Below are 13,421 nucleotides of genomic sequence, written 5' to 3'. Positions count from 1 at the left end.
GAAAATAACGTGAAGAGGAGATTTGCTAGAGCTATTTAAAATATAGAGGAGTCTGACAGAGTAATAGAGAAGACATGTTCCTTTTGTTCAAAGATGAAGAACAGAAGGGAATAGGCTAAGGTAACATGCTAAGTAGTAATGATGACACATGGAAAAACATTTCATGCAGCCAGTAGTAAAGATATGGGATGCTGAGACAGGTTCAATGTAGGCATCAAGAGGCAATTTGAGTATTACTTGAAATGGGCAAATCTGCAGAACTACACGGAAATGATGGAGGACTGTAACAGGGTAAATGATGGGCAGAACAACCTCCTGTGTTGAAACCATTCTATGATAAATATTGGTCATGACATGGAGATAACTGCCCTTCTCTTCAAAACTGTAAAACGGAACGTTTTACACCCATCTGAACACGCAGGTAAAGTCTTGGTTTAATGTATCCTCTGAAAGACGGTATTTCCAAAAGTGTAGCACTCCCTCAGTACTACACCAGAGCATCAACCTTGAATTTTATGATCAACCCCTACAATGGCCCTAAACTGAGAATATGAGTACAGGAGTTGTGAAGATGTACAAGAACCTGGTTAGACCACCCGGAGTAATATGCACAGTTGTGGTGGCCTTATATTAAGGAAGGCATTATCTCCAAGGAGCCAGTGCAACAAAAGGTTCATAGTGGGACTATCCCATAAAGACAGAGTGGGTAAACTGGGCCCGTATTCTCTAGTGTTTTGAAGAATGAGGGTGATCGCATTGAAACTTATAAAATACTTAAAGGTTAGGTGCAGGCAAGATATTTCGGCTGGGTGGGGACGGATGAACAAGGGACACAATTTAAAAATAAAAAGTTTGGGACAAAGAAAATTTCTTTGAGGGTTGTAGACCTTAAGAATTTAGTATCATAGAGGATTGTGCAAGTCTACTATTTGAGTATGTTTAAGATAGAGGTTGATAGATTTGTGATTATCAATGGCATACAGGGTAATGATGATGGGACAGGTAAAAGGCATTAAAGTGTTCAAAACAGCCATGATGATATTGAATAGTGGGGCAGACTTGATGGACTGAATGGCCTATCCCTGTTCCAATAATTTAGAAGTGAGTGGGATTCCAACTAACCTTCAGCTGACATATAATGAAGGATTATGGCCAAGGAACAATACTGGTTTCCTCCACAGGTAGCCAATCCATGTTTCACAAACAATGAGCGTACATATATCAATGACTTAGATTTAAATGTTGGGGTTTGATGAGATGGAATTTGGCCTGATGGCTGAAAGTGGGGAAGAATGCTGGAGATTGCAGGAAATGGTTGGGTTAAGTCGGCAGACAAATGACAGGTGACAACTGGAATTCAATGCACAGGCTAGTGGATCAATCAATTGAAGGGAGCACCCCATCCTCATGAAATTGCACTAGCTTGTTTGACATGCACCTGCTGGAATTCTAGGTTGAACTTTACATCCTGGTGAAGCCGTGGAAATTTTAGGTACTGTAAAAAAGATGCAGTGCTGGTAAAACAGGTCTCTAGACTTTTCTTTCCTTAATGTTATAAACAGAAAATTTGCTGGGTTGCTGAGCGATCGTCTGCAGCAATCTCATTTGAAGCATGCTTGTGTCCATTACAAAATGGCAGAAGGAAAAAAAAGCATTTTGTTTTTAATTAAGGCAGTTGTGCAATACACAGAGCAACTCCAAACTGGGTATCCACAATGTGCTGTGGGCAATCAGCAGAACCAAAACTTTATTCAACAACAATCTATAACTTTATGGCCTGGTACGTCTCCAACACAACCATTGTCACTAACCCAGGGGACCCAACTGGGTCCAGTGAAGACTGTAGTGTAAAATGCCAAGAGCTGCATCTGAAAGTGAGGAATTTTTATTGGGACAATATGAATGTTAAAGCAGCAGAAGTAGCATTAAATATTCAAAACAATCACACAACTAAAGAATCAGATCTAAGCTTTGCAGTCATGTCACACTCATTTGTGAGCAATGGTGGTAAAGGGAAAAAGCTAAAGTCGCCATAGTCCTACCAGTCCATAGGGCTGCTCCCTCAGAGAGGCAACTGCTGGTGGTTTAACTTGAGAGTTGCCATATCCCAGGCGAGAGGAGAACTGGAGGAGAGTCCTTAATAGTAACCTCAGCAGGTCAGGAAATTGAATCCACACTACTAGTATCACACTACTGCAAACTAGCCACCTGGTGAACTGCGCTAATTGTCACTCCACTACCATCCTCTTTCCCCACCACACCACCATCAAACAATAATGGGCAATTAAATTACTCATTGAAGAAAGAGGCTCTACAAATATCTCCATTCTCAGTGATGGGGGAGTGAAGTATATCAGCTTGGAATAAACAAGTCTTAAATATTTGCCATCTTGAACCAGAAATGACAAGTGGATGATTCATCTCTTCCTCCTCCTGAGGTCCGCAAAGTCAGAGGTACCAGCCTTCAGCCAAATTGATTCACTGTATACGATATCAAGAAATTGCTGACAACACTTGATACCCTAAAGGTTGAGAGCCTTGACAAATATAATGGCAGTACAACTGAAGACGTGTATTCCAGAACCAGCTAAGTTACTGGCCAAACTGTTCCAGAGATAATGGGAACTGCAGATGCTGGAGAATCCGAGATAACAAAGTGTGGAGCTGGATGAACGCAGCAGGCCAAGAAGCATCTTAGGAGCACAACTCTTTCAGTACAGTTACAAGACTGGTATAAACTGGCAATATGGAAAGTTGCCTAAGTATCTACTGTTCACAAAAAACAGGACTGTTCCAAACTGGCCAATTTTCGCATCATCAGTCTGCTCTCAAACATCAAAGTGTGATCAACAATGCTAACAAGTGGCACCTGCTCAGCAATAATCTGTTCACTGGGCTTAATGGACTGAAAATGAGTGGCAAAGTGGCCAAAAGAGTTGAACTTACAAAGGGAAGTGAGGGCAAGTGAACTTGGCATCATGGACCAGACCAGAACCCCTCAAAATTCATTAAGAAGGTAGCCTAGGCCCTAACTTCTTCTTATTTTCAAATTAAATGTGAGATATTGTGTTCCAAATGTAATTCAATTGGTCAAATCACTCAATGTTAGACAAAACACAATTTATTCAAACAACAAAAGAAAGGGGAACTTGGAGTAACAACTCTACTGGCAAACTTAACAGAATAATAAATTATTTTATTACTAAACAGTAACCGTTCCAACATTTTAACATCCAATGAACACATCCTTCGGAAAATGCAAATACAGAAAACAGATAGTCTCACATTCGACTCCAGCAGCTCAGGCAGAAAAACTCAGACAGTGTAGCAGTCAGGAGACATTCACTACCTACAATGTTGCTGAGGCCTTAGCAACAACTGTTGAAAGCTAAACCTAAAACCATTGGTTGTTTGGGTGCTTGTCCACACCGATTCAGGTTGATTCTACTGTTCTAACTTTTAAAAAAGCACCCAAACGCTTTTCAAGTTGTTTATCTATCACAGACTGCTTGAAACCCCTGTTCAAATAAAAAAGGACAAAATGATCTCTTAAAGCCACAGCATTTGATTAAATGTAGCATCAAGGAGCACGTGTGAAATTGGAGTCAATGGGAATTGAAAGGAAACTAAACATTGGTTAGTCATACCGAGCACAATAAAAGATGATTGTAGTTGTTGAAAGTCAATCATTTCAGCCACAGCACAACTCTGCTGCAGTTTCTTAGGTGGTGCCATTGGTGCAACCATCTTCAGCACCTCCATCCTAAGGTTAGGAGTAGGGATGACTGCACATCATGTGGCTTTATCAATGACCTTACTTACCGGGGCAGTCTGTGAAAACAGCAAAATCTGTACAATATTCAGGCTTCAGCTGGTAAGTAGCAAGTAACATGCATGGCACACAAGTATCAGGCAATGACCATCTCCAACAAGAGAGAATGAAATCATTGTTCTTCAACATTCAATGAGATTACCTATCGCCGAATTCCACACGATTGACATTATGGGGAGAGGGTTACAATTCTCCAGAAACTGAACTGGACTAGCCAAATAAATACTTTTGCATCAGAGGTCAGGATTTGGCAATTCATTGACAAGTAACTCACTTCCAACTGCTCAAAACTTTTTAAACACCTACAAGGCACAAGTAAAGATCATGATGGAATACATTGCACTTACCAAGAGGACAGCAGCTCCAAGAACACTCAAAGCTCAACACCATCCAGGATTCTTACTTGACTGGCACTCCATCTAACAAATTCAACATTCACTCCATCCATACATTGATGCATTGTGTACCACAGTACATCATGTACCATCCACATGAAGCACTCAATTCACCATTCAACAGCAACTATTCAAACCCTAGGGCAGTATGTTCATTGGATCAGAATCACTTCCAAGTTACACATCATCCTAACTTGGAACTACAATGCTGGTTGGGTCAAAATCTTGGAATTCTCTCCTGAACCACATTATGTGTTTACCTATGCTAAACGAAATGTGACAAGGAGACAGCTCACTGGCATCTTCTGAAGGGCACTGAGGAATGGGAAACAAAGTGAAGCACACGTGCACTGAATTAATAAAAAGTGTCTCTCCCAACACAGCATACACAGTGATGATGTGACAAAAGGTAAAATTGAAGATAAAACCTGTGCGGCCACTCTGATCACCTGAAAACATTGATATCATATTTTTATGATTTTTTTCTAAAAGGTAAATTAAGTAAAACAGTACACTTTTCAGGTTGAGCACTGTACCTCTCGCTCGTCCATGTGTAACCACTGTTTAGGGTCATCTTCTGCTGCCAGAAAGGCTATCAAATCCAAAGCTGTGAGGCGAGTCTGACGTCTGGATGACACAAAGATCAGCACAGGCTTGGATGGGGAATGGCTTCGAATAGCTGTTTAAAAAAAATAAACTATCTTAACAATTTGTAAATGCTTGACATCTAATGGCTTACTGCTGATTTAGGAACAGGTGTGGCTGAATAGGCTAGGACAGATTTATTGTTCCTTAATGTTTAGTACTTTGTGACAGTCAGGTTGTAATTAATCTTAGCTGACATGCTTGGCCTCCGACTTACAATCAATACACACATTTATGTCACACAGCTAATTAGCTCAGCCATACAGCTGTAATTAGCTTGACCCAAATTGATCTGCAACTGTCAACCTGATAACACAGTAGTTACATTTTAGAATTTATTTTTTCAGCTATTACCTAATCAATACAGAATGTATTTTCAACTGAATCAGTGAGCACTAGTTAGCAAAATAAGATGGGCATAATTTCACATTTCTGTATTAAAACCTCTATTCTTTTCAGTCTAATATTGTGTTTCTTTATGAAGCAAAACGCATTCTATCTAGATAGTTTTTTTTAATATAAAGCAATAGGTCTTGAAAATGGTATGCCTTGTTTACATTTGGCTAAGACTCTTATCATTGCTGTTAGCTTTTGGTGATGTTATTAGCGACAACTTGATGTACGAGTTGGAGACAAACACAATTAGCAAAATTGCTGTTTTCTATTAGAAAATGTAGCTTGAATTATGCTATTCGGCAAGTGTTACATGTTGATCTTAATGTTTAAATTGGACTATTTATTTTATTCAACATCAGGTATGGGGTAATTCTCACTGCCAAACTACAGACCCGGGTAAGTTGTTGGGGTGATTATGAAAGATATGATTTACATGTATTTGGAGAGGCAAGGAATGATTAGGGATAGTCAGCATGGTTCTTTGCAAGGGAAATTGTGTCTCACAAATTTGGCTGAGATTTTTGAGGAAGTAATGAGAAAGATTCATGAGGGTAGGCCAGTAGATGTTGTTTACTTCGACTTTAGTGAATTCTTTGATAAGGTTTCACATGGTAGACTAATCAGTAAAATTAGATCACATGGGACTTAGGGTGAGCTTGCCAACTGGATATAAGGATCTAGGCCCGAAACGTCAGCTTTTGTGCTCCTGAGATGCTGTTTGGCCTGCTGTGTTCATCCAGCTTCACATTTTATTATCTTGGACACAAAATTGGCTTTACAGTAGAAGAGAGGGTGGTGGTGGAGGGTTGTTTTTTGGACTAGAGGCCTGTGACCAATTGTATTCCATAGGGATAGGTACTAGATAATTAGATAATTTGGATGAGAATATAGGAGGCATGGTTAATATGTTTGCAGATGACATTAAAATTGATGGTATTGTGGATGGCAAAGAAAGTTATTCCAGATCATAGAGAGATCATGATCAGTCAGGTCAATGGGCTGAGGAATGGCAGATGGAGATTAATTTGGATAAATACAAAGTATTGCATTTTGGTAAAACAAAGAATGAGGGTGGTCAAAGAGAACAAGGGCAGGACTTATACAATTAACGCTAGGGTCCTGGGTAATGTTGTAAAACAGAGAGACCCAGGGGTTCAAGGACATAATTCTCTGAAATTTGTGTCAATAGACAATAGGTGCAGGAGTAGGCCATTCGGCCCTTTGAGCCAGCACCACCATTCATTATGTTCATGGCTGATCATCCACAATCAGTATCCTGTTCCTGCCTTATCCCCATAACCCTTGATTCCACAATCTTTAAGAGCGCTATCCATCTCTTTCTTGAAAGTATCCAGAGACTTGGCCTCCACTGCCTTTTGGGGTAGAGCATTCCATATATCCACCACTCTCTGGGTGCAGAAGTTTCTCCTCAACACCGTTCAAAATGGCCTACTCCTTATTTTTAAACTGCGTCCTCTGGTTCTGGACTCACCCATCAATGGAAACATGCTCCTTGCCTCCAGAGTGTCCACTCCTTTAATTATCTTATACGTCTCAATCAGATCCCCTCTCATCCTTCTAAACTCAAGTGTATACAAGCCCAGTCGCTCCAATCTTTCAACATATGATAGTCCCCACATTCCGGGAATTGACCTCGTGAACCTACGCTGCACTCCCTCAGTAGCCAGAATGTCCTTCCTCAAATTTGGAGACCAAAACTGCACACAATACTCCAGGAGCGGTCTCACCAGGGCCCTGTACAGCTGCAGAAGGAATTCTTTGCTCTTGTACTCAATTCCTCTTGTTATGAAGGCCAGCATGCCATTAGCTTTCTTCACTGCCTGCTGTACCTGCATGCTTGCTTTCATTGACTGATGTACAAGAACACCTAGATCTTGTTGAACTTCCCCTTTACCTAAATTGATTCCATTTAGACAGTAATCTGCCCTCCTGTTCTTGCCACCAAAGTGGATAACCACACATTTATCCAGATTAAACTGCATGTGCCATGCATCCATCCACTCACCTAGCCTGTCCAAGTCACCCTGTATTCTCATAACATTTTCCTCACATTTTACCCTGCCACCCAGCTTTGTGTCATCAGCAAATTTTCTAATATTACTTTTAATGCCTTCATCTACATCATTAATGTATATTGTAAATAGCTGCGCTCCCAGCACCGAACCTCATGGAACCCCACTGGTCACTGCCTGCCATTCCGAAAGGGACCCGTTTATCACTACTCTTTGCTTCCTGTCAGCCAGCCAGTTTTCAATCCAAGCCAGTATTTTGCCCCCAATACCACGTGCCCTAATTTTGCTCACTAATCTCCTATGTGGGACTTTATCAAAAGCTTTCTGAAAGTCCATGTATACCACATCCACTGGCTCTCCCTTGTCCATCTTCATAGTTACATCCTCAAAAAATTCCAGGTTAGTCAAGCACAATTTCCCCTTTGTACATCCATGCTGACTCTGACCTATCCTGTTACTGCTATCCAAATGATTCATAATTTCATCTTTTATAATTGACTCCAGCATCTTCCCCACCACTGACGTCAGGCTAACCGGTCTACAACTCCCTGTTTTCTCTCTCCCTCCTTTCTTGAAAAGTGGGACAGCATTAGCCATCCTCCAATCCACAGGAACTGATCCTGAATCTATAGAACATTGGAAAATAATTACCAATGCATCCACGAGTTCTACAGCCACCTCCCTAAGTACTCTGGGATGCAGACCATCAGGTCCCAGGGACTTATCAGCCTTCAGACCTAACAGTCTATCCAACACCATTTCCTGCCTAATATAAATTCCCTTCAGTTCATCCATTACCCTAGGTCCTTCAGCCACTATAACATCTGGGAGATTGCTTGTGTCTTCCCTAGTGAAGACAGATCCAAAGTACCTGTTCAACTTTTCCGCCATTTCCTTGTTCCCCATAATAAATTCCCCCGTTTCTGTCTTCAAGGGCCCAATTTTAGTCTCAACCATGTTTTTTCTTTTCACATACCTAAAAAAGCTTTTACTATCCTCCTTTATATTTTTGGCCAGTTTGCCTTCGTACCTCATTTTTTCTCCACGTATTGCCTTTTTAGTTATTCTCTGTTGATCTTTAAAACTTTCCCAGTCCTCCGCCTTCCCGCTCATCTTTGCTATGTTACACTTCTTTTTTATCTTTATACAGTCCTTAACTTCCCTCGTCAGCCATGGCTGCCCCTGCCTCCCCTTAGGATCTTTCTTCTTCTTTGGAATGAACTGATCCTGCACCTTCTGCATTATATCCAGAAATACCTGCCATCGTTGTTCTACTGCCATCCCTGATAGGGTATTGAACCATTGAACTTTGGCCAGCTCCTCCCTCATAGCTCCATAGTTCCCTTTGTTCAACTGCAATACTGACACTTCCGATTCTCCCTTCTCCCTCTCAAATTGCAGATTAAAACTTATCATATTATGGTCACTACCTCCTAATGACTTCTTTACTTCAAGGTCCCTGATCAAATCCGGTTCGTTGCACAACACCAGATCCGGAATTGGATTCTCCCTGGTAGGCTCCAGTACCAGCTGTTCCAAGAATCCATCTCGGAGGCACTCCACAAACTCCCTTTCTTGGGGTCTAGTACCATCCTGATTCTCCCAGTCTATCTGCATGTTGAAATCCCCCATTACAACTGTAGTAAGACCTTTGCAACAGGCCAATTTCAACTCCTGACTCGACTTACACCCTACATCCAGACTATTGTTTGGGGGCCTGTAGATAACTCCCATTATGGTCTTTCTACCCTTAGAATTCCTCAGCTGTATCCATACTGACTCTACATCTCCTGATTCTATATCGCCCCTCGCAAGGGACTGAATATCATTCCTCACCAACAGGGCCACCCCACCCCCTCTGCTCGTCAGTCTGTCCTTTCGTTATGTATACAGTATGGTTAAGAAAGCATTTAGCACACTTGCCTTCGTTGCACAGACCACAGAGTATAGGAGTTGGGACATCATGTTGAGGTGACACATGACGATGGTGAGGCCTCTTCTGGAGTACTGTGTGCAGTCTAGTTGCCATGCTATATGAAGGAGATTATTAAATTGGCAAGGGTTTAGAAAAGATTTACTATGATGTTGTCAGGAATGGAGGGTTTGAGTTGTGAAAATAGGCTGGGAATTTCTTTTACGAGAGGGTAGGAGGTTGAGAGGCTTATAGAAGTTTATAAAATCATGAGGGGGCATTGATAAGATGAATAGCAAAGGTATCTTCCCCAAGGTCAGGGAGTTCAAAATGAGGGGTTGTATTTTTAGAGTGAGAGATTAAAGAATTAAAGAAGACAGGAGGGCCAACATTTTTACAGAGTGGTTAGTGCGTGGAATGAATTGCCAGAGGAATTGGTGCATGCAGGTACAGTTACAACATTTCAAAGACATTTGGATAAGAACTTGAATAGAAAAGGTTTGGAGGGATGTGGGCTAAATGCAGGCAGGTGGGACTAGTTTAGTTTTGGAACGTGGCCAGCGTGGACGAGTGGGACCAAAGGGTCTGTTTCCACCCTGTATGACTCTACGATTTTATGATGGCCATTTGTCAATCACTATTTTAGATTACTTTAAATTAAAATACACACCTAGAAGGACACATTGAGTGCCAAAACAATTACAATACACTGCATTCCTTCATAACTTGAAGTTCAAACTAACTTATTTTCATTGTTTCTACTGCACTTGAAAAATAACGATTATGAAATGTTATTAGCTACAGATGCAGAGTGATTATTACTGGATGATATTAATGTACTTTTTGATGGTTGAAACAATTACACTGAAATCCTGCAGGTTTACAGGTGCTTTGCTCCCATATTTTTCATCTTATAAAAGGTAAATTTGTTCATGCGTAGGAAGTCTGTTAACAAATGTCATTATCTTGTTAAATGAAAAGATTGAATTTAAATAAATGTCATCTTTCGTAACTTATTGCACCTGATCTATGAAGTACATATAAGAACATATCAGAACTTAATGAATTCACATCCAGTGAAATAGAGAACAGTGTGACACCGCACTCACCAGGTCAGACTGCCAACTAATTCTTTTAAAATATTAATTCAAAGGAATGTAAATGTTGCTGACAAGGCCAGCATTTATTGTCCATCTGTAATTGCCATGAGGTCAGTTAGGAATTAACCACATTATCAAGGGTCTGGAGTTACATGTAGGCCAGAATGGGTAATGATGGCAGATTTCCTGTGCCAAAGGTGATTACTAAAACAGAATTTTTTCACAATTGACACTGGTTGCATCTTCACATTAGCCATCTTTTTATTCCACTGGATGCAAATTTCACCACGTCCAGAACATTAGCCTGTGGTTCTGGTTTGGTAGTCCAGTGAGATTACTACTATACCACTGTTAGCGAGTTTTGAGAAGATTTGTAGCTGAGGTTGAGTTTCTGGATGTGAGTTTGCTCGCTGAGCTGGAAGGTTAGTTTTCAGACATTTTGTCACCATTCTAGGTAACATCATCAGTGAGCCTCCAATGAAGCGCTGGTGTTATGTCCCGCTTTCTATTTATCTGTCTAGGTTTCCTTGGGTTGGTGATGTCATTTCCTGTTCTTTTTCTCAGAGGATGGTAAATTGATTTGGAGCCAATGTGTTTGTTGATGGAGTTCCGGTTGGAATGCCATGCTTCTAGGAATTCTCGTGCGTGACTCTGTTTGGCTTGTCCCAGGATGGATGTGTTGTCCCAATCAAAGTGGTGTCCTTCTTCATCTGTATGTAAGGATACCAGTGATAGTGGGTCATGTCGTTTTGTGGCTAGTTGATGTTCATGTAGCCTGGTGGCTAGCTTTCTGCCAGTTTGTCCAATGTAGTGTTTGTCACAGTTCTTTCAAGGTATTTTGTAGATGACGTTCATTTTGCTTGTTGTCTGTATAGGGTCTTTTAAGTTCATTAGCTGCTGTTTTAGTGTGTTGGTGGGTTTGTGGGCTACCCTGATGCCAAGAGGTCCGAGTAGTCTGGCAGTCATTTCGGAAATGTCTTTGATGTAGGGGAGAGTGGTTATGGTTTCTGGGCCCGTTTTGTCTGTTTGTTTGGGTTTGTCGCTGAGAAATCGGCGGACTGTGTTCATTGGGTACCCGTTCTTTTTGAATACGCTGTATAGGTCATTTTCTTCTGCTCTTCGTAGTTCCTCTGTGCTGCAGTGTGTGGTGGCTCGTTGAAATAATGTTCTAATGCAGCTTAGTTTGTGGATGTTGGGATGGTTGCTCCTGTAGTTCAGTATTTGGTCCGTATGTGTTGGTTTCCCGTAGACGCTGAAAAAAAACCAACACATACGGACCAAATACTGAACTACAGGAGCAACCATCCCAACATCCACAAACTAAGCTGCATTAGAACATTATTTCAACGAGCCACCACACACTGCAACACAGAAGAACTACGCAGAGCAGAAGAAAATCGCCTGTACAGCGTATTCAAAAAGAACGGGTACCCAATGAACACAGTCCGCCGATTTCTCAGCGACAAACCCAAACAAACAGACAAAACAGGCCCAGAAACCATAACCACTCTCCCCTACATCAAAGACATTTCCGAAATGACTGCCAGACTACTCGGACCTCTTGGCATCAGGGTAGCCCACAAACCCACCAACACACTAAAACAGCAGCTAATGAACTTAAAAGACCCTATACAGACAACAAGCAAAACGAACGTCATCTGCAAAATACCTTGCAAGAACTGTGACAAACACTACATTGGGCAAACAGGCAGAAAACTAGCCACCAGGATACATGAACATCAACTAGCCACAAAATGACATGACCCACTATCACTAGTATCCTTACATACAGATGAGGAAGGACAACACATCCATCCTAGGACAAGCCAAACTGAGACACGCACGAGAATTCCTAGAGGCATGGCATTCCAACCAGAACTCCATCAACAAACACACTGGCTCCAAATCAATCTACCATCCTCTCAGAAAAAGAACACGAGATGACATCACCAATGCAGGAAATGACATCACCAACCCAAGGAAACCTAAACAGATAAATAGAAAGCGGGACATAACACCAGGGCTTCGTCGGAGGCTCACTGATGATGTTACCTAGAAGGGTGACAAAACGTCTGAAAACTAACCTTCCAGCTCAGCGAGCAAACTCACATCCAGAAACTATGCCACTGTCTCACATAGTATCCCATAGCAAAGGAAAGTTTCGAGAACATAAGGGGCAAAAAAAGTAAGATTCAATGTTTTAAAGGTTGTTTTCCTATTTTTAAAATCCTAACATCACCTTGGAATGTTGGCTTGTTCATACTGGCCATGCGTGGGCAGTAATGCTGGCCTGGGAAGCCATGAATATGCACTTCAAGAGGAACTGGACGAACAGATGGTCTGAAGTTAAACAATCCATTCTAAATTAAACAGGAAAAGAAGTATAATGTTAATCCATATTATTTCAAAATGATTTAAAGCATAACTTTGATCTTAAACATTCAGCCTAAGGTACGCAGAGTTATAAACAATAAACAGACTGGCTCTCCTTTGAAGTGTATTTACAAGGATAAAACATACTAAAATAAACAAACTCATGTGAGATCAACAGGATCCATCCTCATTGCTGAGTTACTTGATTTAAAATGAGGCAGTGTTTTAAGTGCCATATTTGTCCTTAATGTCTTTGGATTAGGCAAGAGAACATTAATGGAGATTTTATGGCATCTGTAAGTTTGGGAAATGTGACGTGCAAGGTGATATAATTAAGCATGATGTGAAATTCCCACTTCCTGACAGTGGACTGAAAAACAGCGATCAAGTCAGAGGCATGTTGTGGTATGCTGAGCTTCACACTGGCATAAATTTGTATGCCATGAGGATCTGTTCGCTAAAATTGTTTTTATTATGTCCTAACTTCAAGATAGGTCAGTGGCACATGAAAGCCTTATAGCACTTAATTAATGAAACACTATTTAATTCCATAATAAAGGCAATATCCATAAGTCAAACCAAAATCAGAAATTGTTGGGAAAATTTAGCAGGTTGGCAGTATCTGTGGAGAGAAAGCAGAGTTAATGTTACAGGTCCAGTGGCGCTTCTTCAGCATCCATGATTTCCGGCATCTGCAGTTCTTTGTTTTTCTTCTCATTTAGCAATATCTATGCT

General features: G+C 41.0%; 1 protein-coding gene across 1 annotated transcript in view; it reads right to left on the bottom strand.

Moving 5' to 3' along the window:
* ascc3 (activating signal cointegrator 1 complex subunit 3) overlaps positions 1-13,421 on the bottom strand; it is a 507,536-nt gene that overhangs the window by 124,061 nt on the left and 370,054 nt on the right. The window contains exons 30-31 of the mRNA XM_059645261.1: positions 12,553-12,673; positions 4,764-4,906 (exon numbers count right to left, since the gene is read on the bottom strand). Of these exons, the coding sequence (XP_059501244.1) occupies positions 4,764-4,906; positions 12,553-12,673 (264 nt within the window). The remainder of the gene's footprint in view (positions 1-4,763; positions 4,907-12,552; positions 12,674-13,421) is intronic.

The sequence above is a fragment of the Stegostoma tigrinum genome, chromosome 4, assembly GCF_030684315.1.
Source record: "Stegostoma tigrinum isolate sSteTig4 chromosome 4, sSteTig4.hap1, whole genome shotgun sequence".
Taxonomy (NCBI): domain Eukaryota; kingdom Metazoa; phylum Chordata; class Chondrichthyes; order Orectolobiformes; family Stegostomatidae; genus Stegostoma; species Stegostoma tigrinum.
This window is presented reverse-complemented; position numbering and strand designations above follow the sequence as displayed.